The sequence below is a fragment of the Oratosquilla oratoria genome, chromosome 39, assembly GCF_046742065.1.
Source record: "Oratosquilla oratoria isolate Oo_2021 chromosome 39, ASM4674206v1, whole genome shotgun sequence".
NCBI classification, from domain to species: domain Eukaryota; kingdom Metazoa; phylum Arthropoda; class Malacostraca; order Stomatopoda; family Squillidae; genus Oratosquilla; species Oratosquilla oratoria.
This window is the reverse complement of record NC_134815.1, coordinates 15738564-15763911: the sequence shown is the minus strand read 5'-3', so window position 1 is coordinate 15763911 and position 25348 is coordinate 15738564. Positions and strand designations below refer to the sequence as shown.

Genomic DNA, 25348 nt, shown 5'->3' with positions numbered 1-25348 from the left:
CTATCCCGTATATCTGCATAACCTCCCACAGTGCCTTTCTGTCTACCCTATCGTAAGCCTTTTCCAGATCCATAAAAGCCAAAAAAACATCCTTCCCCTTTCCTATAGCTTTCTCACATATCTGTCTTACCACAAAGATCTGATCTACACAACCTCTACCTGTCCTAAATCCACACTGTTCCTCAACAATTACTCCCCCTGTTCCTTTCCTAATTCTTTCAATCAAGATCCTCCCATAAGCCTTCCCAAATACACTTAACAAGCTAATCCCTCTGAAACTACTACATTCACACTTGTCCCCTTTTCCCTTGTAAAGAGGAACTATACAGGCACTCCTCCAGTTCTCCGGCACTCTACCCTCTCTCCAGCAAACATTAAATAACCTCACCAGCCAGTCCACCATCACTGTACCTCCCTTTTTCAGACATTCTGCATGGCATCCATCCAGACCAGGTGCCTTACCTGCTTTCATCATCTTAATAACTGCCTTCACTTCATCCTTCCTTATTTCTCCTCAATTTTCCTCACTCATCACTCTCATTTTCTTAGCATTTCCCACTGCAGCTATCTTTCCCTCCCTATCCTCCTTCACATTTAGCAACTCCCTAAAATATTCTGCCCATCTTCCCCTTACTGCCTTCTCTTCCATTATCATCTCTCCATCTGCACCTTTTACCTTTTCTTCTCTACTTGATTCGCCTCCTCTTCCTCTCTTAATTTCTTTCCAAAACATCTTTTTATTACTATCAAAATGTTCTGTCATACTCTTACCCCATTTCACATCTGCTCTCCTCTTTGCCTCCTTTACCTTTTGCTTTACTTCTCTTTTCTTTTCTTTGTACCCCTCATATGACTCCCTCGTCCTATTTTGTAACCAATCTGTGAAAGCTCGCTTCTTCTCTTCTACAACCTTCTTTGTTTCCTCATCCCACCATTCACTACCCTTCCTTCTATTACCTCCTGTCCTTCTTGTTCCACACACCATCCTTGCACACTTTATGACTCCCTCCTTGAACCATCCCCATTTCTCCTCCACACCTAGCTCTACTCTATCCTTCACTCCCTCCCACTCCTCCTTCAGCTTCTTTTCGTACTCCTTCTCCTTTTCCTTTTCATTCAGAGTTCACTCTAAGAACCTCCCTACCTTTTGTCCCTTTCCTCTTTCTCCATCTATCCTCCACTCTCAACTTACCTTCCACCAAAAAATGTACATCCTTAACTCTTCCTATCATAATCCTATTTACCACTACATAATCCATTAGTGCTCTATCTACCACCCTTCCCTCCACCACCCTCTCCCATGTGTACTTATGCTTGACTTTCTTCCGAAACACTGTATTTGCTATCATCAACTCTCTTTCTAGACACATTTCCACCATCAACTCTCCACTACGATTCTTTCCTGGAACTCCACATTTCCCAACCACTCCATCAATTGGACCATTTCCTACCCTAGCATTAAGGTCTCCCAGTACTATTACATTGACATTTCTCCCTAAATCCTCTATGCACTCATTCAAATCTATCCAAAAGGCCTCCCTTTCTTCTACACTCTTCTCACTGCCAGGCCCATATGCACTTACAAAGACCCACATCTCCTTTCCCAGTTTCACCTTCATCCACATTATCCTTGAGGAAACCTCCTTCCACTCCACTACACATTTACCTATCTCTTCACTTACTAGAATAGCCACCCCTTCCCTCCCTTGCCCTCTCTTCACTCCTGAACACCTCCCAACTACACTCCCAAACTCACATTCGCCCTTCCCTTTCAACTTAGTTTCACTCAAAGCCAACACATCCATCTTTCTTCTCGCAAACATACTACCTATCTCTTCCCTTTTACTCTCATCTGTACCACATCCATGCACATTAAAAGACCCAAACCTTAGGGTGCTGGTTGGAAAACTCCCAAACCCTCTTATGCCTCTACGTTTTCTTTTAGGAATGTCCCCTGTGGGGCTACAAGGAGAAGGATGCCTAGTCCCAATCCCCGTCCCTTTCTTCTCGCCTCTTACGATCCAAGTGGGAATACATGGTGGCAGTATTCTTTTCCCCCACCACAGAATACTCAGAGAAATGGTACAGGACAGCAATAAGGGGTTGGGGGACAGCATAACTGAGGGACAGTCGTAGTATAAAAGTGTCATCATTTCTCTATGAACAGAGTTTTCCTCTATCATAGACAAAATGATGTGTGGCTCTGGTCCGTAGGGGTGCCCCATATAGACCCTAAAGTATCAACTGCATGCTACTTTGCCACAATAACAAGCAGCCAATTCCCCAGACGGTAATAATTGGAATAGCTTAATTGACATAGCCCAAGCTGGAACAATGCACGACTTCAAATCTAAATATGAAAATTGGTAGTTAAAGATATAGACCAAGTTGAAACCATACACAAATTTGAGGCTAGGCAAAGTAAACTGTAGAATAGGACATGGGACTCCATGAGCATTGCTTTTTTCCCGTACACTACAATTAGGTGAAACATTTTCCCAACTCAATGTCACCCAGAAACATTTTCACTTTTTCAACATCCTCACCACCTATACAGTTTTATCCAAACCCATCCATCCACTTTTTTCTTAATCTACCCTTTGCTCTCACTCTCAGCAACACAGACTCAAAAATCCTTTGAGGATATTTACTATCATCCATTTTCATGACACATCCAAATCAAGTACTGGAGAAGATGATCTATTCAATGCCCACCTCCAGAACCCATCAGTACCCTCTAAAATGATGGTAGAGTACAACATCCTTTGTTTTTAAGGTATGTTTGTGTGTTACTGCATTGCCTGCTTACTATAAATTTGGTCATTTTTGTGATTGTGATCTTCAGTAATAGTACATGGCATGCAATTATTTTAAAATACTTTATATGTACACATGTAAATATAAATGTGACATACCTGATAGTCCTGTTCAGTCTCCATTAGCCCTACAACTACAACAATTTGATATTGTTTAGCTCTCATGCTAGACATAGGCTTGCGTAAAAGTCTCATTGCAGCTGGAGCTGTCTGAGTATGAAGCAATTGAGCTATTTGTGTCGGAGAATGGGAAGGGTCCAATACAAGCAGGCGAATCCCATCATTACCTCCTAGTTGTTCCACTCCAATCACAGTTCGACTATGACCTGTTTCCACAAAAGAATAAAAAATGTATCATATATTTTCAATAACAATTCTCAATATATATTCAGTTTTTCTTCTGGCATCAATACTACTATCAGCCCATGTAATGGGCTGAGTGACAAAAGCATCCATAACATTTTCATATACTATATTTGCCAGTATCAATGCCACTTTTTCACAAAATAAACATTGAAAATTTACCATATGTTCAGCATATTTCTGTATTGATTGACTATGGAAGGCAAGCCAATAAACTGGTAGTACCCTAACTTATATTTTAATGGCAAAAGTTAAACTGTAATGTTTTAGGATTAGAAGAGAAGAGAGGGAGCAATTGAGGAAAAGAAGTGTGAGTTTATGAAAGGTAGAGTGTGTAGCCCAAGTGTCTTTACGAAGAAGATATATAAAGCATTTTGCATGAGATGATGATTTTTTGGAAGGCTTTCATCAATTCAGAAAAGGCACATGATGGGAGTGATAGAGGTGCATCATGGATGCATGGAATTTGAAGAAGATTGTAGGCAATGAAAATTTTTTACACAAACAATAAGGCACATTTTAGGATCAGGAATAAAGAATGAAGAGTCTGTGATGAACATAAGGCTCCATCAGGGTTGTGTGATATTGCCATGGTTCTTCAATACATATGTATTTACCTAGTTGTATCCTACAGGAAGGGGAGCTATGCTTGTGGTGTCTCGTCTCTCTATCTCACCATATCCAATTTGCTCTTAAATTCTTGTATTGTTTTTGCACACTCTATTTTTTATCTACTATGTTCCATACATCCACCACTGTGGGGAAAGCTGTTTTTTCAGGTCTCTTCTATAACTGTCCTTTTTGAGTTTCCTTCCATGTCCTCTTGTGTTTCTTTTATAACAGTTAAGTAAGTCATCTCTATCAAGAACTTCCACACCTCTCATAATTCTATAGATGGTCAACAAATTACCTCTTTCTCTTCTTTGTTACGGAGTCAGTAGTTCTAGTTTTGACAATCTTTCTTCATATGACATTTTTGATAGTGTTGGGGCCATCTTTGTAGTTGTTCTCTGGATTCTCTCAATCTTCCTTATATTCTTTTTAGTACTGGGTAACCATAGCATCACTGTGTACTCAAATTTAGGCCTTATCAGTGTGACTAGTATTTTCTTTACCATTTCTTCATCCAAGTAAATGCCACTTTTATTCATCTTAGCAAGTTATAGGTTTCACCACCAATTTTGCTTATATGTTTGTCAGGGGACATATATTTTATGATGATCATCCCCAGGTCTTTTTCAGATCCCATTTTCATTACTTCCTTTTCACCAATTCCATACTGTCCAGATATCCTTTTTTTTTTTTCTTTTTTTTTTTTTTCTTCCAAATTCCATTATGCTACATTTCTTAATGTTGAAGTCCACTTCCCACTTCTGACTCCATTCCCAGACCCTGTTCAGATCTCTCTGTAGTGAGTCACAGTCTGTTTCAGTACTCACTTTCTTTAACAATTTTGCATCATCTGCAAAGAAGTTCATGTAACATTCCACACCTTTGTCCATGTCATTCACATAGCAAACATTATTGGAGCCAATACTGATCCTTGTGGAACTCCACTAATTACCTCTTCCCAAGTAGAACTCTTATCTCTGAGCACTACTCTCATTTTTCTTCCATGCAAAAAGTCCTCCATCCATTTCAGTAGCTTTCCTTGTATCCCTCCTATGGTTTAGTTTTCTTGATAGTGTTTTGTGAAGAATTTATCAAAAGCTTTTTGTAGATCTAGGAATGCACAATCAGCCCATCTGTCCTTTTCTTGTCATGCCTAGTAGTCTTGAGTAAAAACAGATCAGATCTGTGGTATATGATCTTCCCTGTCTAAATCCAAATTGTCTCTGATTTAGTATATTGTTCTCCTCCAGATGTTTTATCCATCTACTTTTTATAACTTTTTCACAAATTTTGGCTACTGTGCTTGTAAGGGAAACTGGTCTGTAATTTGTTGGGTCTTATTTAGTTCCTTTATAAATTGGTACATTATCAGCATTTTTCCAGTCTTCTGGTATTTTTCCTTGGGTGAGCAACTTATTATGTTATATATTTTGTCTGTTAGTTCTTCTTTACATTCCTTTAATTTCCAATTTGCTATTCTATCTGGGTCGTGCAATTTTCTGACATCAAGGTTCAATATTTGATCCATTATTTCTTTCTGTGCTACTGCTATTTCCCTCATGTGGGGGATTTCACTTCTCTCCCTTCATCCCAATGTTGCATTTTTTTCTCTAGTGAAAACTAACTTGAAGTTTTTGCTCATGATTTCTGCCATTTCTGTATCTTCTGTGTATTCCATATTCCCTTGGCATAGTTTCACTATTTCAGGTTTATTTCTTAGTTTACCATTTACATATCTATAGAATAGTTTTGGCTGATCCTTACATTTTTCTATTATGTCTTTTTCATAGTTTCTTTTTTCTTCCCTGTGTATTTTTACATATTTGTTCCTTTGATTAATATATATTTGAAACTTTCTAGGTTTTTATTTCTTTTCTCCATCTTTTCCAAGCTTTATCTCCTCTGTCTTTTGCTTCACTGCACCTTCTATTAAACCAGCACTTAATATAGACCTTTTCCTGTTTTTGCTTTGGGACATATCTATCCACTCCTTCTTTGTAGATTTTCATAAGAATCATCCATTTTTTTCTTCCACTTATTTTTCTTCCTTGTAGAATTTTTCCCAGTTCGCTTTGAGAATTCCCCCCCCCCAAGTTTTTCAGTCTTCCTTTTCTGTGTTTCTCATTTCTCTTTGTATACATTTCCTACTTTAATTCTACCTTGAGTAGTATGTGGTCACTCTTCACAATTGGTGTCTTGTATCAAATTTTGTCAACTATTTCAGGTTCTGACATAAATAATAAGCCTAGTCTTGATGAATCTTCATTATTTCTAAATCTAGTTTTTTCCTTTACCCATTGTGTCATTGTATGTTCTATAGTCATGTCGAGCAATACATTTCTCCATTTATCTTCTCCACCTTTCACTGTCATCTCTCCCAACATATTTCTTTGCAATTAAAGTCTCCCATGAGTACTGCTTTATTTCCATCCTTCAGCATCTCATTTAATGAAGTTCTCGTATCCTCTAACATTTTTTAATAATCTCTCTTTCCAAGACCTCATTTTTGGGGGCACATAAATCACTGCAAACTTTCTGTTTTTCATGCCGCTATCTTCAACTGTTGTTGAAATCATCTCTACCCTGTTCTCTCCTTATGTAACTTTCATCACCTTTAAATTTTTCTTAACCAGGAAAATGACTCCTCCACTTTGTTTCTCCTCCCTATTTCTAAGCCAGTGATTATATAATCCATGACCAACACTATTTGGTACTAGTGGACCCCTTAATTTTGTCTCCACAGTTCCCATTATTTATGGTTTTGCTTCTGACAGGTAATTGTTTAGTTCATTCAATCCTGAGATTACTCCATCTATGCTGGTATAAGCTAATTTTAATTTTCTATTCCCTCCATCTCGTTCTCTGAACCTTTTTTTCAGTCTCATATCTAACACGTTCCAATAGAACTGTGTCATCTCGGTCTCCATTTTTTCTCTCTCTCTTTCCCCCCCCCCCACCTTTAGCTTAATTTCTTATCGTCTTAATTTTTTCTCTTTTCTCATCATTCATGTCTCTTTTTATCTATATATTTTTATAGTGTTCGTTTCTTGCCAAGATTTCTTCTGCTACCATTTGTGTCATTAATTTAATCTTTAGTGGTCAAGTTTTTCCTTTTCCTTCTGCATGGATAAAAGTAAGGTGATGAGATGTACAAGGGGTGGAAGTGGCAGTAGACTGGAAGTGAGCATTAAGGGAGAGCGACTGGAGGAAGTGGATAGTTTTAGATACTTGGGTGCAAATGTGGCAAGAAAAGGTGGAGTGAAGGTGGAGGTAGAATGCAGATTAAGAGAAGTGAGTAAATGCCATGGTGGATTAAAAAGTGTAATGAGGAATAGACATTTGGGAATGGATGCTAAGAGGAGACTGTATGAAGGAGTGATTGTGCCAACAGCACTGTATGGGGCAGAAACATGGAACATAAGAGAGGAAGAGAGAAGGAGTTTGAATGTGTTTGAGATGAGGTGTCTGAGAAGTATGATGGGGGTTACTAGGCTAGATAGAGTGAGAAATGAGGAGGTGAGGAGGAGAACAGGGGTGGAAAGGGAGTTGGGAGATAGGGTTGATGAAAGAGTATTAGGATGGTTTGGACACACAGAAAGAATGAGTGAAAAAAGACTAGTAAAAGAGGTATGGAAGGCAGATGTGGAGGGAGTGAACATGAAGGGATGTCCTAGGATGAGGTGGATGGATCGGGTGAAGGGGGCTTTGGGGAAGAGGGGAATGTCTGTTGAGGAAGGACGGGAGAGGACAGAAGACAGGGGTGAATGGAGAATGGTTGTATATGGATGATGTCGTGATGCATGAGGTGGAATGGGGGGTGAGGTAGTATGTGTGAGCAAAATTTGACGCAGCTCGAAGGAATTTCTCCCCGTCTTCTCCTTTTATGCATGGGGGGACGGAGAGGGGGGGTCGACGATTTAATGAAGCGGCCTTGCTGTGGATGTGCAGTGTCTTGCGACACTGCTTCTGACCCAGGGCAGTGGACAAGGTGCAGGGATGACCCATCATCCAGGAGGTGCTAAGATAAGAGGGAGGGTGGAGGGGTGTGGAATGTATTCAGGAATGGGTGGGAATGATTTTATGCCTTTTCCTTTTTGGCTACCTCCCTTGTAAGGGGGGAAAAAGCCTTTGTATATGTATGTATGTTTACCTATTCTGTGCACTTCCTCTATTTCCTTTTCTATTTCTTGTTCTTTATCTTGTACTACTTTTAGAACATTTCTTGCCAATTCTTTGTCCTCTTTATCTCTCAGGAACCAATTTGGGTTATGTTTTTCCTTTAGACCATATATTACTACACAAATTTTTTTGTCTACTGTATCTCTTACTAAATTTTCTTTTTCCTTAATTACTTTAATGACAGCATCTTCGGCTGATGAACTATTTCTTTAAAAATTATTTTATCTTCTTTGCCTTTTTTCCAATCATTTCTGAGCTGTTGGAAATTGTCTTCTCTTATGCTTTTTCTGCTTCCATGACCATTGCCTTTGTCCATTCATCCACCTCTTTCCTTATGGTCTCATTATTGATGTTTTCATTATTTATCAACCTCTCTTTTTCACTTTTTAACTTGGACAGAACATAGAGAAGACAGAGGAAAAATTCCTTTAGGCTGCATCAAAAATCATCCATGCACAACCATTCTCCACTCACCCCTATCCCCTGAATTCTCACTTCCTTGCTCAACAGACCCCAACTGCTCAAAGCCCATTTCACTCCATCCATTCATCTCATCTTCAGTCATCCCCTCAAATTCACTCCATCCAACTCTACTTTCCACACCTCTTAGTGCTCAAGATAAAATCATTAAACTAATAATGTTTCTTGTTTGTCAATGACATGATGGAAGGTACAACTGGCTATGCTAATGTGCTTGCTGATAATGCAAAAATCATGAGAAGAGTGGAAAACTAGGAGGACTATAAACTATTGCAAAAAAGATCTAAAAGCTACTTTTGTAAGGAGCCAAGAATGGGACACTAATTTCAGTACCAAAAAATGCAAAGAGCTGGAAATAGGCAAAATCTGTAAAAGACTATTTTTAAACAATTCCTTGGGAAGTTAATCCATTACAAAAGCAAAAGAGAAAGATTTGAGTGTTGATAAAAAAGAACCCTGAAAGATACATCAGCAGGATTGTAGGACACACATATGGACTTCTACAGAAGATTAAAATGGTTTTTCCCAATAGGAATGAAGAGATACTGAAAAAAAAAATCATCAAAACCCTGATCTGTCCAATACGGGAATATATATTAGTAGAAGGGTCCCCACACAGAGTGAAGGATGTATACAAGACTGACAGAATACAAAGGGCCACAATCAAACTGGTCCCCAGCATGGCAGATAAACCATAGAAGGAATGACTAAAAGCATCGGGTCTCCCTACTTTGAAAGATAAAAGAGAAAGAGGTGATATAACAGTATTCAGGTCATAAAGGGGATAGATTACACTGACAGAAGAGATCTCTTGATTAACGATAGGTGGGCTTTAAGAGGTCATGAAAATAAATTAAGGAAGACCACATATCTAAAGGATGTGAAGAAATACAGTTTTCCAAACAGATGCATAAATACTTGGAATAGTTTTGGTGACATAGCCCAAGCTGGAACAATACAAGAGTTTAAATCTACACATGATAATTGGAAATCAAGGGTATAGACTAAGTTGGAACAGTACATGAATCTGTGGCTAGATTTGATAAATAGGAGAATAGGAGACTAGACCCAATGAGCATTGCTCCTTTCCCGTATATTATAATTAGGTAAATACACACATATGTATGCAAGGTGTATATATATGATACAGATACATATCTAAAATACTGGTTAACATATCAGTGTTTACCATACTGGATGATATATTTTACCATGTAGTACTAGTTGGTGAACCAGTGAAAGTCATTATACATTACCCTGATGTTGAAGATAGAGTGGTGGTTTAAACTCAGCAGGCTTAGAGAAATATTCAAGGCACCATCGGAACATTTCTGGATGAGTTCCATCAGGGCCAGTTGGACGGTAACAGTCAATGAGCTGACATCTGTATTAAAGGAGAAAGAAAACATTAACAATAAAAGAAAAATTAAAACAGGAGCAGAATTTAACCCAGATTTTTCATTCAACATAATATTTCTATATCTATTTCCCTAATGATAATGATAAATTGTTGTTTTGTAGAACAAACTAGATTATACAGTAGACATATATATTGTTGTTATACATGAATAATTTCCAAAAGATTATGTGCCAGTAGGGACATCAGCTATGCTCAATCACTGGTTAAGGTCATGGATGATGCTGTAATGTTGTAAGACTTATCTAGTTTGTTTCTTGTCTCCTTTCTTTCATATTTTTCTTGCTTTCATGTTACTGGGAGTAATAATATGTACTTGGCAGTGATGGTCCTACAAGATGGATGTCAGAGAGAATCATCCCTCACTGTACATCTTCGAAACACATCATCTTACTCTCTACCTGGAGGGACAGCCACAAGGGGGTAACACTTTATCTCCAGTTTCCAGACCAAGTCTAATATCTTTGACTACATTTCCTCCACTTTTTCAGACAAGGAGCTGACAACCAGCAATGGTTTCCATTCTTCTACTACTTCAAAGTGGGAATGTAAAAACAGTCCTACATTAATACATTTCAGTGTTGGCATTCGAGGACTGCAAATAAGTGGCCCAATACAGAGGAGAAGGCAGCAAGTTAAGTGTACTGTGTGGGGTAGAGTGTATGATGGTATCCCAGGAAAGGGCAATATCTTAAAGTAGTATACAGTGGAGCCTTGGGTCATGAATAAGTCAATTCATAAAAAAAATATATATATATTTCAAACATCTCTGATAATGAGCAACAACTTGGGGCAACAAGCTGGAGTGTCAGCAAGAGTGTCAGTTAAGAATATAAGAACATAAGAATGAAGGAGAATGCAAGAGACCATAAGGCTGACACTTGGCAGTTCCATGTCTATTACCACCTATAATCCTCATCCATAAAGTTGTCTAACTTTCTCTTAAAACAACCAATAGTTTCAGTACTGTTACTAAGTCTATTTCATTCATTAACCACTCTATTGGTGAACCAGTTCTTGCCTATTTCCTTATTAAATCTAAACTTGTCCAATTTAAATCCATTACTGTGATTCTTGCCCATGGCATAGGAGGAAAAGTGTTAGAATGGATTAGAGCTTGGATTAGTAACAGAAAACAGCGGGTCACTATAAATGGAATAAAATCTAGGTGGGGCAATGTTACTAGCGGGGTCCCCCAGGGCTCGGTTTTGGGTCCCTTGTTGTTCATTATGTATATAAACGACTTAGACGAAGGGTTAAATAGTGATGTTAGTAAGTTTGCGGACGACACTAAAATAGGACGCCTAATTAGGTCAGGAGACGACGCCCAGATTCTGCAGGATGACCTTAATAAGCTGTTAACATGGTCGGTGAAATGGCAAATGAACTTCAATATCTCTAAGTGTAGCATGTTAAACGTAGGGCTACACAACCCCGAAAATAGATACAACTTAGATAACACGTTTTTAGAAAAATCTGAGTGCGAGAGGGACTTGGGAGTTCTGGTGAGTCCGGACCTTAAAACCAGGAAGCAGTGTATTAGCGCCAGAAATAAAGCTAACAGAGCATTAGACTTCATTGCTAGGACGGTAACGAATAGAAGTGCAGAGGTAATTATTAAACTCTATCTAGCGATAGTTAGACCCATCCTTGACTATGCGGTACAGTTTTGGTCTCCGTCCTACAGAATGGACGTAAATTCACTAGAATCAGTACAGAGAAGAATGACCAAAATGATACAAGGACTCGGAAATTTGCCTTACGAAGAGAGGCTTAGGCACTTAAACTTACACTCTCTGGAAAGACGCAGAGTGCGGGGTGATCTAATAGAAGTGTTCAAGTGGATCAAAGGCTATAACAAGGGTGATGCAAACAAGGTCATAATAAAACAACAGGGCAGGACTCGCAGTAATGGGTATAAACTGGACAAATTTAGATTTAAGAAGGAAATAGGCAAGAATTGGTTTACTAATAGGGTGGTCGATGAATGGAATAAACTTAGTAACCATGTAGTAAGCGCTGAAACTATCAGTTGTTTTAAAAAACGATTAGACAACTTTATGGATGGGGATGACAGGTGGTGATGGATACGGAGCTGCCTAGTGTAGGCCTTATGGTCTTTTGCAGTCTCCTTTATTTCTTATGTTTTTATGTTCATGATGACCTTGTCTGCATCACCCTTGTTAAAGCCCTTGACCCATTTGAATACCTTTATTAGATGACTCCACACTATGTCTTTTCAGAGAATGCAAATTAAAGTGCCTTAGCCTGTCTTCATAAGGTAAATTTCTGAGCCTATGTATCATTTCAGTCATTGTCCTCTGTACTGATTCTACTGAATTAATCTACATTCTATAGGATGGAGACCAAAAATGTGCTGCATAGTCAGTTTTGGTCAAAGTTGTAGTGTAGATTTCACTACATATATACCCACAGCATATATATTTTCAATGATAATGCCACATCTTATTTTAGAAAAAAAAATTCAAAGACAAAAATATACTTCATTGGACAAAATTTTAGTAAAACTGAGTTGAGTAGTGCTAAGAGACAGAAAAGAGTAAGAAGAAACCCCAGAAGGAAATTTTTCTGATGTATTTTTGGAATACCCCTGTCTGGGGTATTGGCTGCATGTTGTTATGGCAAAGTAGCATGCATGCAGTTGATACTTTAGGGTCTATATGGAGCGCCCCTACGGACCAGAGCCACACATCATTTTGTCTGTGATAGAGAAGGACTCTGCTTACAGAGAAATGGTGAAACTTTTATTATACTGCTACTGTCCCTCTGTTATGCTGTCCCCCAACCCCTTGCTGCTGTCCCGTACCATTTCTCTGAATTTCATTTCCTTGTTTCACCTACCCTGTGGTGGGGGGGAAAAGAATACTGCCACCAAGTATTTCCACTTGGATCATAAGGGGTGAGAAAAATGGGAGAGGGTTTGGGACCAGGCATCCTTCTCCCTGTAGCCCCACAGGGGACATTCCTAAAAAAAGTAAAGGCATAAGAGGGTCTAGTTGTTTTCCAACCAGCACCCTAAGGTTTGGGTCTTTTAATGTGTGTGGATGTGGTACAGATGAGAATAAAAGGAAAGAGATAGGTAGTATGTTTGTGAGAAGAAAGATGGATGTGTTGGCTTTGAGTGAAACTAAGTTGAGAGGAAAGGGCAAATGTGAGTTTGGGAGTATAATTGGGAGGTGTTCAGGAGTGAAGAGAGGGAGAGGGAGAGAAGGGGTGGCTATACTTGTAAATGAAAAGATAGGTAAATGTGTAGTGGTGTGGAAGGAGGTTTCCTCAAGGATAATGTGGATGAAGGTGAAACTGGGAAAGGAGATGTGGTTTTTTGTAAGTGCATATGGGCCCGGTAGAGAGAAGAGTGTAGAAGAAAGGGAGGCTTTTTGGATAAATTTAAATTAGTGCATAGAGGGATTAGGGAGGAACGTCAATGTAATAGTATTGGGTGACCTTAATTCTAGGATAGGAAAGGAACCAATTGACAGAGTGGTTGGGAAATGCGGAGTTTCAGGAAAGAATTGCAGTGGAGAGTTGATGGTGGAGATGTGTCTAGAGAGTTGATGATAGCAAATACAGTGTTTCAGAAGAAAGTCAAGCATAAGTACACATGGGAGAGGGTGGTGGATGGAAGGGTGGTAGATAGAATGTTAATGGACTATGTAGTGGTAGATAGGAATATAATAGGAAGAGTTAAGGATGTACATGTGCTAAGGTTAGAAGGTGGGGGAATATCACATCATTTTTTGGTGGAAGGTAAGTTGAGAGTGGAGGATAGAGAAGGAGGAAAAGGACAAAAGGTAGGGAAGTGCTTAGAGTGAACTCTTAACATGAAAAGGAAAAGGAGAAGGAGTACAAGAAGCTAAGAGAGGAGTGGGAGGGAGTGAGGGATAGAGTAGAGCTAGGAGTGGAGGAGGAATGGGGATGGTTCAAGGAGGGAGTCACAAAGTGTGCAAAGATGGTGTGTGGAACAAGAAGGACGGGTAGTGAATGGTGGGATGAGGAAACAAAGGTGTAGAAGAGAAGAAACGAGCTACGTAGGTACACGAGAGAAAAAAAAGAAAAAGAGACAACAATAGCAATCCTAAATGAAATTGAGGAGGGAGCCCAAGAAGCAGATAAAGATGTTGACGAAACATTGGTCACTATTCTAAGGATAGAAATCGACCCCTAAAGTTAAAACTAAGATCACAAATGGGTAGAAGACATATTTGAAAAAGTAGGTAACTTGGCAAGGAGTGAAAAGTACAATAAGATAAGGATAAAAAGTGAAATGTGTATTGAGGAATTAGAAAAAGAAGACACTAAGAGGTGAAGCAAAGGAAAAAATGCAAAGAGAAAGAAGGAAAGGAAGGAATCCCATTGGAGAGTAATTGACATGAGACTGAGGAAATGGTACACCAGAATGGGTGAACCAATGACAGAAAAAAAAAAAAAAATATATATATATATATATATATATATATATATATTTATACATATATATATATATATATATATATATATATATATGTATATATATAGAGAAAGAAGAAAATTGAAAGTGGCCTATACTAACATCGATGGATTAATTTCAGGACTGAATGAACTTAATGATTACCTGCTAGAAGAAAAACCAGACATAATGGGAATTGTGGAGACTAAACTAAGGGGTGAAATACCATCCATTGATGTTGGACATGGACTATACAATTACTGGATTAAAAACAGAGACAAGAAACAGGGAGGAGGAATCATGTTCTTGGCCAAGAAAAACTTGAATGTGACAAAAATTGCGGAGGGCAAAGGTAATGTAGAACTGATCATGATAAAAGTCAAAGACAAGAACATGAAAAGTAGAAAGTTTGTGGTGACTTATGTGCCCCCAAAAATGAATGCTTGGAAAGAGAACAAGCATACGAAAATGCTAGAAGATACAAGGCAATCATTAAATGAGATACTAATGGGCGGGGGTAATCTGGTAATTATGGGGGACTTCAATTGCAAAGAAATTTGTTGGGAAAACATGACTGACAGGAGGAGACGACTTGTGGGGTAATGTACTACTGGATATGACCATGGAATACACAATGACTCAATGGGTCAGTGAAAACACCAGATACAGAAATAACGAGGACCCATCGAAATTAGATTTAATATTTACAACAGAACCTGAAATTGTGGATAAAATCCAATACAAGACACCAATTGGAAAGCGTGACCATATACTCATTGAAACTGAACTAAAGGAAGAAATATACATGGAGAGAAATGAAAAGCATAGGAAAGGAAGATTGATGTACAACTAAATGGACTTTGCAAAACTAAAGAAATTCTTCCAGAATGCAAACTGGAATTTTTTTTACATGGAAGAGACAAAAATGGAAGAGAAATGGAATATCTTGATGGATAATTACAATGAAGGGGGTAAATAGGCATGTACCGAGACAGAAGCGAGAGAGAGTGTACAATAAATGCTGGTTCAACAAAAGATGCAGTGAGGCAAAAGACAGAAGGGACAGAGCTTGGAAAAAGGTGGAGAAAAGATAAAAAACCTGGAAAATGGCAAGTTTATAAACTATAGAAATGAGTATGTTAAAGTGAGAAGAGAGCAAAAAAGGAACCATGAAAAGGATATTATAGATAAAGGCAAAGAGCAAGCTATTCTATCGATACATAAACGGTAATCTTAAAAACAAACAAGAAATGGTTAAACTATGCCAAGGGAATATAGAATACACAGAAGAATTAGAAATGGCCAAAGTCATGAATAATCACTTCAAACCTGTCTTCACTAGAGAGAAAGCGCAATACTGGGACGAAGTTAATGAAAAGCCCCCCATGAGAGAGATAACAATAACACAATAAGAAATATTGGAACACCTATCAAACTTTGACATCAAGAAATCACATGGCCTGGATGGAATTGCAAATTGGATTCTAAAAGAATGCAAAGAAGAACTAACAGACAAAATACATAACATAATAATTGCTCACTCAATGAAGGAAAAATACCAAAAGACTGGAAAAATGCTAACATTGTACCAATATATAAAGGAGGAAACAAGGAACTATAGGCCAGTCTAACAAGCACTATAGCCAAAATTTGTGAGAAAATCATCAAGAATAGATGGGTAAAACACCTGGAAGACAATAATATAATAAACCCAAGACAATTTGGGTTCAGACAAGAAAGATCATGTACCACAAACTTAATATGTTTCTACTCAAGATTAATAGACATAGTGCAAGAAAGGAATGGATGGGCTGATTGTGCCTTCCTGGACTTACAAAAAGCTTTTGACAAAGTACCACACAAAAAATTATTAAAAAAACTGGAACATATAGGAGGGATACAAGGGAACCTACTAAAATGGATGGAGGACTTCCTGATTGGTAGAAAGATGAGAGTAGTGCTCAGAGAAAAATATTCAGATTGGAAAGAGGTGATCAGTGGAGTACTGCAAGGATCTGTATTGGCTCCAATAATGTTTGCTATTTATGTGAATGACATGGATGATGATGATGTGAAATGTTACATGAGCTTCTTTGGAGATGACGCCAAACTGTTAAGGAAAGTACATACATACATACATATACCAAGGCTTCTTCCCCCTTACAAGGGAGGTAGCCAAAAAGGAAAAGGCATAAAATCATTCCCACCCATTCCATCCCTGAATACATTCCACACCTCTCCACCCTCCCTCTTATCTTAGCACCTCCTGGATGACGGGTCATCCCTGCACATTGTCCACTGCCCTGGGTCAGAAACAGTGTCGCAAGACACAGCACATCCACAGCAAGGCCGCTTCATTAAATCGGCGACCCCCCCCCTCTCCGTCCCCCCATGCATAAAAGGAGAAGACGGGGAGAAATCCCTTTGGGCTGCGTCAAATTTTGCTCACACATACTACCTCACCCCCCATCCCCCCGCCCATTCCACCTCATGCATCACAACATCATCCATATACAACCATTCTCCATTCACCCCTGTCTTCTATCTTTCTGTTAAGGAAAGTAAAAACTGAAAAGGATTGCGAATCACTGCAAGAAGACCTGAATAAGGTATGGAACTGGTCAGAAATGGGAAGTGGACTTCAATATTAAGAAGTGTAGCATAACGGAGTTTGGAAAAAGTAAAAACAGAATATCAGGACAATATAAAATTGGAACCAAGGAGGTAAAGGAGAGATAAAAAAAAAAGACTTGGGGGTAATAATCTCAAATGACTTGTCCTATAACAGATAAACAAAATTGTCAGATAATCCTACAACTTGCTTGGATCAATAAAAGTGGCATTTACATATTTGGTCACACTGATAAGGCCTAGACTAGAGTATGCGGCGACATTGTGGTCACCCGGTACCAAAAAGAATATAAAGAAAATAGAAAGAATCCAGAGAGCAGCAACAAAAATGGCACCTGCACTTGCAAACTTGTCATATGAGGAGAGATTGGCTAAACTGGAGTTACTGACTCTGGAGCAAAAAAGAGAGAGAGGTGATCTACTGACCATCTACAGAATCATGTAAGGCACAGAAATACTTGATAGAGAGGACTTGTTAAACTGGGACAAGAGAAGCACAAGAGGACATGGAAAGAAAATAAAAAAACATAGCTACAGAAGAGATCTGATGAAAAACAGTTTTCCACATAGAGTGGTGGACACTTGGAACAAACTGGACAATGAAATAGTGTGCGCAAAAACTATTCATGAGTTTATGAGCAAACTAAACACTGCAAGATACAAAGGCTGGACAGCACGAGCATAGCTCCCCTTCCCGCAAAATACAACTAGGTAAACTAGGTATATCTATGATGAAACTATGCAATTGAGAACAAACAAAAACTAGAATGTGAACTGTGAATGAGCTCAGAAGAAACACCATGTGAGGATAGAGCTTTACAACATTTTGCTTGTTAGTTATCAGGTACCCTAACAAGTGAAATGTCATACTAATAATAGGTTTGGAAATGGAGCCAAAAGTGGGAAGTAGACTTCAACATAAAGAAATGTAGCATAATGGAGTTCAGAAAAAGTAAAAAAAGAATATCAAGACAATATAAAGTTGGAATAAAGGAAGTAAAGAAAGTGGAATCTGAAAAAGATCTGGAAGTAATTATCTCAATTGACATGTCCCTTGATAAACAGATAAACAAAACTGTCGAAGAATCTTACAACTTGCTAAGATCAATAAAGGTGGCATTTACCTATTTAGACAAAGAAATGGTTAAAAAAATACTAGTCACACTATTAAGGCCTTGACTAGAGTATGCTGTGACACTATGGTCACCCAGTACAAAAAAGAATATAAAGAAAATTTAATGAATCCAGAGAGCAGCCATGAAAACGGCCCCAACACTTTCAAACCTGTCTTATGAGGAGAGACAGGCTGAATTGAAATTACCGACTTTAGAACAAAGAAGAGAAAGAGGCGACCTGGTGACCATTTACAGAATCATGAAAGGCACTGAAGTCCTTGACAGAGAGGACTTACTAAATTGGGGTAAGAGAAATACAAGGGGACATGATAAGAAACTCAAAAAGGATAGTTATAGGAGACCTGGAAAAAAAAAAAAAAAAAAAAAAAATCCACACATACACCATCCAGACACTGAAGGGAAAGGAAGTGCTGCGTTGTGAGCATGCCTATCTAGCGGTTTCATCGCCAATAACGAAGGAAACCAGTTGTTATTGTGCAAGATGGATATGCTTTGGTACTCGTTATGACTAGTAAAAGTTTTTCCAGTTCTTGAATTAGGTATAGTTCTGGCAAAATGGAGAAAGATAAAGAAGAAAGAATAACAAATGAACCAACTAAGAGAGGACTTGACATAAGTATAGTAGAAAGCCCTAGAGGTGTCATCCCCAAATGCCATTGTTTAATAGATACTCCTAGAAAAAACCCAAGGTGGGAAAATAACGTCTTTTCAGGATTTCAAAGAAACCCAGGTGAAGTAGGTAAAAGCTTAGATATAGACAGAGAAAGGGGAATAATGGGGGGGGGCAATCAAAGATAGAGAAGGAAAGGTTTTAATGGACGAGGAGGATATCAAACATAGATGGGAGGAGTATGTAAGGGACCTATTTGAGGACGACAGACAAGAAGGAGAAGAGGAAAATTATAGGTATCTAGATGGGGAAGAAATAATGGAAGAGGAAGTGAAATTTGCAATGAAGAAAATGAAAAAAGGGAAAACCATGGGTGAGGATGGTGTGATGATTGAAATGTTAGAGGCATTAGGGGATTTTGCAATAAGAAAACTCACTAGTCTAATAAACCAAATTTACGAAAAGGGTACAATAACGGAATATATGTGTAACTCGATTTTTATACCACTACCAAAGATAAACGGAACAATGGAATGTAGTAAACATCGCACAGTCAGTATCATGAGTCAAATAACCAAAATTATATTAAGGATAGTTTTAAATAGAATAAGAAATAAAGTGAGAGAACAAGTTTCATGGGAGCAATTTGGTTTCATAGAAGGGAAAGGAACAGCAAATGCAATTTTTATAATAAGAACGATTATGGAGAGGATGATAGAAAAACAACAAAATGTATATCTTTGCTTTGTTGACTACGAGAAGGCGTTTGATAGGGTAAGACATGAGGATTTGATAAATATTTTGGAAAGAGTGGATATAAATAGCAAAGACATGAGTATCATCAGAAATTTGTATTGGAAGCAAAGAGCAGCGGTGAGGGTACGGGGAGGAAGAACAGAATTTCAAGCTATAAAGAGGGGAGTGCGTCAAGGCTGTGTTATGTCTCCAGATTTATTTAATTTATATGGGGAGATGATCCTTAGGGAATTAGAGGGAATGGAAGGGATTAAAATTGGAGGATTTAATATAAATCATATCAGATATGCTGATGACACAGTATTGGTGGCTGACTCAGAAGATAAACTGCAACATCTATTGAATGTAACCGTAAGAGCTAGTGAGGAGAAAGGTTTAAATGTAAATATGGAGAAAACTAAAATACTAGTGGCTAGTAAAACAGATCCACCAAGAGTGCAAGTACAAATAGCAGGGAGAAGAATAGAACAAGTAACCAAATTTTCGTACCTGGGAAGCGTATTGACAGAAGATTGTAGATGTGAAAAGGAAATAAAATCAAGGATAGCGATAGCTAAAAGCACGTTTCAGAAAATGAAAGGGGTTTTAACAAACAAGAAAATGTCTACAGATATAAGGAGAAGAACAGTTAAAACATTTATATGGTCAACACTATTATATGGTTCAGAAGCGTGGACAATCAGCAAAAAATTGCAGGAAAACTTAGAAGCAGCAGAAATGTGGATATGGAGACGAGTATTAAGAGTACCATGGACAGCGAAGAAAACAAATGAAGAAGTATTGAGAGAAATGGAGACAGATAGGGAATTGATGACAACAATAAGGAAAAGACAGTTGCGATTCTTAGGACATATAATGAGGAAGGAAGGGTTGGAAGAGGTGGTGATGACGGGAATGGTGGAGGGAAGGAGAGCAAGAGGAAAGCAGAGGGAGAAGTATATGGACGGGCTGATGAGGGCGACGGGAAAACAACTCAAACCAGCACAGATGTTACAAGTAACTAGGGACCGTGAATGGTGGCGCTCCATGGTTGCCGAAGTCCAAGAGGATATGGCACGACGGTAAGGTAAGGTATAGACAGAGAAATTAGATATAGTAATGCATTAAGAACTTGCGAAGTAAATTACTTAATGGAAGAAATCATAGATTTTAAACTGGATTACCGAGCTGTACACAGGAAATTGATTACATTGCGCAAGAGTAATGAGCAAACGATTAAAGAATTAAGTGACCTAAAGAGTGAAATTGAAATTCTTAACCCCATTCACTTCAGGCCAAAATCTCACGGGCAGCATTAGCTGCCAGACGTGCAATGTTGCGTCATAATACTCGCATTATAAAAAATAAAGTTACCGCTGTATTGCTGGTTCTCTTTCACCCGTGAATTTTGATAACCATATAAAAGATGATGAAGCCAGTTTACAGAGTATGGGGGCCACGCAGGTATAACTACAATATATATAATCAAGACGCCGACATCGGCATCCACGCGTACCCACTTGCTCCTCATGACGCCTACATAGGCGTCATCGTATTGAAGGGGTTAAGAGAGAAATCAAGAGAATGAAAAATGAGGACAAAAATAAAAATGATGAACTGAAAAAGGAGGTCAAACAGCAATTGCAAGTAGTGACTGGAAAAGTGGCAGAGTCAAAGAAATAGACGTCATTGAAATAAAAATCAATGGAAACAAGAACAGGAAAATCAAGAAATATCTTTTTGAGAAATATTACAAAAGCAGATGGAGAAAAAAATACAAAAGAAACAGTTATGAAAGTAATTAAATAAAAGGAAAATTTGGTGAGAGATACATTTGACAAAGGTAAGTGAATTGTGGTCCATGGTATCCAGGAAAAGCATGATATGTATAGATACCTTAGAGAAAAGGAGGAGAAGGAATTAGCTAAGGAAATTCTGAAAGAAATACAGGATGAAGGACAGAATCTTGATAAAGAAATCGATGAAATCCATAGAATAGCCAAATACTCAAAAGAAAAACAACATAGACCTCTGAAAATAAAACTAAGAACTCAAATGATAGCAGAGGAGGTATTATCAAAAGCGGTTAAACTGGCAAACAGCGAGAAATTCAAATATATAAGGATACAAAAGGAAATGAGTGATGAGGAAAAAGAGAAAGACAAAGCACTCAGAATTGAAACCAATGATAGAAATGAGAAGAGAACAGAGACAGAAAAAATTAGTTTTTTTGGAGAGTGCTGGACTTGAGACTGAAAAAATGGTACATCAGAAAAATGGAAACTTAAACCAAAAAAGAAAAGAAAATATGAAAATAAATGTGGCATACACAAATATTGATAGTATGCTCTCTGGAATCAATGAACTTAATGACTACCTAGAAACAGAAAAACCTGATATTATGGGAATAGTAGAGACAAAATTGAAAGGACCGCTATCAACAAGCATAGTGGGACATGGTCTATACAACCACTGGATGAAAAATAGAACATACAAGCAAGGAGATGTCATGATATTGACCAAAAAGGGTCTAAATGTGACAACAATTATTAAAGGCCAAGGCAATGTAGAAGTAATTATGATTAAAATTGCCAACAAAAAGATGAAAAGCAGAAAATTTGTAGCGGTGTATGCACCACCAAAATCTCATGTGTGGTCAGACAGCGAACATTCTAAATTACTGGAAGAAACAATGAATGTGCTAAACAAGTTACTGAAAGAGGGTGGAAACATAGTCATCATGGGTGATTTCAATGCAGACATAATTTGAGAAGAAATGATAGTTAAAGGGGGAGATAAACTTTGGAGCAACATTCTACTGGATATGACCATCGAATACACCCTAACGCAATGGGTTAAGGAAAATACTAGATATAGAAACAACGAGGAACCATCGAAACTAGACTTAATATTAACTTCTGAACCAGATATTGTGAACAAAATGGTGTATAAAACACCAATTGGAAAGAGTGACCAAATACTAATAGATTTTGAATTAAAAGAATAGAACAATGTAGATAGGAATGATAAACATAGAGAAGGAAGATTTATGTACAACAAAACGGATTTTGTAAAACTAAGAAAAAATTTCCAAAACACAAATTGGGATGTTCTCTAAAGAGGAAACAAAGATGGAAGACAAATGGAACATATTCAAAGAAAAGTACAAAGAAGGAATTAATAAATATGTACCAAAAAAGAAACAAAAAGAGATTTACATAAAATGTTGGTTTAACAAAAGGTGCAGTGAGGCTAGAGACAAGAGAGACAAAGCCTGGAAAAAATGGAAAAAAGATAGAAAAACATCCAAATGGCAAACTTATATAAAACTTAGGAATGAATATGTGAATATACGCAGGAAAGAAAAAAGAGAATATGAAAGGGATATCATAGGGATCAACCTAAACTCTTTTACAGATATATAAATGACAAACTAAAGGATAAGCATGAAATAGTGAAATTGTATGAAGAAGATAAAGAATACATAGATGACACAGAGATGGCAGAAGCTATGATCAGACATTTCAGGTCTGTTTTTCTAATTAAGAGCTCACAATCTTGGGAAGATGGACAACAAGATCACCCATGATGAAAGAAATAAAGATAACACAAAAAGAAATAAGAGACCAAATAAAAAACCTAGACTTCAAGAAATCGCATGGACCAAATGGAATTGCAAATTGGATACTGAAAGAGTGTATAGACAAACTGACAGATAAACTATACAAGATAATTGACTTCTCATTCAAAGAGGGAAAGGTGCCGCAAGATTGGAAAGATGCAAACATAGTACCAATACATAAAGGAGGAAATGGGGAAGATCCTACAAACTTCAGACCAGTATCCCTCACATGCACAGTAGCAAACATATGCGAAAAGGTCAAGAACAAATGGACCAAACACTTGGAAAAAACAAAATAATAAACCCCAAACAATTTGGCTTTATAAGTGGAAGATCATGCATCACAAACCTAATCTGCTTTTACTCAAGGTTAATTGAGATAATACAAAAAAGAGATGGATGGGCAGATTGCGCCTTCTTGGATTTGCAGAAAGCATTTGACAAAGTACCACACAAAAAATTGATAAGTAAAATTGAAAAAAAAAAAGAAAAAAAAAAATGGAGGAATTCAAGGCAAACTGTTGGAATGGGTGAAGGATTTCTTAACTGGGAGGAAAATGAGAGTGGTACTTAGAGAGAAAAATTTGAACTGGGAAGATGTGAAAAGTGGTGTCTCACAAGGCTCTGTTTTGGCTCCTTTAATGTTTGCCATATACATAAATGATATGGATGAGGGAGTAAATTGTTACATGAATTTTTTTGCTGACGATGGCAAATTACTCAAGAGAGTAAGAACAAATTAGACAACAAAACAGTATGTGCTAACACTATACAAGATTTTAAGATAAAACTTGATGCGGAGAGATACAAAGACGGGTCACCACGAGCATAGCTCCCCTCCCGTATATTACAACTAGGTAAATACAACTAGGTAAATAGAAGAAGATTGCAGATCACTGCAAGATGACCTGGATAAAATATGGGAATGGAGTCGGAGATATGAGATGAACTTCAGCATTAAAAAATGTAGCATAATGGAATTTGGAAAAAGTAAAAATAGTGTTTCAGGACAATATAAAATTGGAAACAAAGAAGTCAAAAATGTCAACTCAGAAAGGGACCTAGGAGTAATCATCTCAAGTGACTTGACACCTGATGAACATGTAAATAAATTATTTGGAGAGACTTACAACTTATTAAGATCAATGAAAGTGGCCTTCAACAACATAGATGAGGAGATGGTTAAAAAAATAGTTGTTACAGTGATAAGACCGAAATTAGGATATGCTTCAACAATATGGGCACCAAGCACAAAGAAGAACATAAGAAAATTAGAAAGAATCCAATGAGCAGCAACAAAAATGGCACCTACACTGTCAAATCTGACATATGAACAAAGATTGGAGAAATTACATATGTCAACACTAGAACAGAGAAAGGAAAGAGACGATTTGTTGACCATTTTCAGAATTATGAAAGGGATGGAAATTCTTGATAGAGATGACTTATTAAAGTGGGACAGAAGAGAAACAAGAGGACATGAAAAGAAACTAAAGACAGTTACAGAAGAGACATGAAAAAAAAAAAAAAAGCTTCCCACATAGAGTGATTGATGTCTGGAATAAACTGAATAGAGAAACAGTGAATGCCAGAACTATAAATGATTTTAAGAATAAACTGGATCTGGAGAGATACAAAAATGGGTCACTACGAGCATAGCTCTCATCCCGTAAAAAAATACAACTAGGTAAATCTGGAATAAACTGGATGAAACAATAGTGTGTGCAAAAACTATACACGAATTTAGGAGCAAGCTAGACACTTTGAGATACAAAGACAGGACACCATGAGCACAGCTCCCCTTCCTACAAGATACATTCTTTTGATAAACTTGTCAACGAATGCCAATTACATACATATGAATGAGACACTTAGAAAAGTACTACATTTGTCCCTTCTTGCTGTTCCCTTGAACCTGTCCTTTACCACTTCTACAAGTCTACCTCTTCTGATCCTCTGTGGTGGAGGGGTAAGAATTCAGCCATCACATTACCTATGCTTGTCATAAAAAGCAATTGAGATGGAGTGTGGGGACTAGGGATCCTGCTCTCTGTATGCTCATCCAATGAAAAGTTAAGCCAAAAGAGGATGTAGGAGGAGTCCAACCAGAACTCTAATAATTGGGTCATTAAATGTGCATGGTTGTGGTACAGTTGAGAGTAAAAGGGAGGAGATTGGTGGTTTGCTTGTGAAAAGGAAGATGGGTGTATTTATATAGTTCACCTAGTTGTATTTTGCAGGAAGAGAGCTATGTTCATAGTGACCCACTATTGTATCTTTCCACATCCAGTTTTTTCTTA

The 25348-nt window shown here is 37.8% G+C and overlaps 1 protein-coding gene across 1 annotated transcript in view; it reads right to left on the bottom strand.

Annotated features, from left to right (window-relative positions):
• The window catches only part of LOC143020302 (zinc finger-containing ubiquitin peptidase 1-like), a 253045-nt gene that overhangs the window by 74093 nt on the left and 153604 nt on the right, over positions 1-25348 (bottom strand). The window contains exons 9-10 of the mRNA XM_076176566.1: positions 9707-9834; positions 2916-3142 (exon numbers count right to left, since the gene is read on the bottom strand). Coding sequence (XP_076032681.1) covers positions 2916-3142; positions 9707-9834 — 355 coding nt within the window. The remainder of the gene's footprint in view (positions 1-2915; positions 3143-9706; positions 9835-25348) is intronic.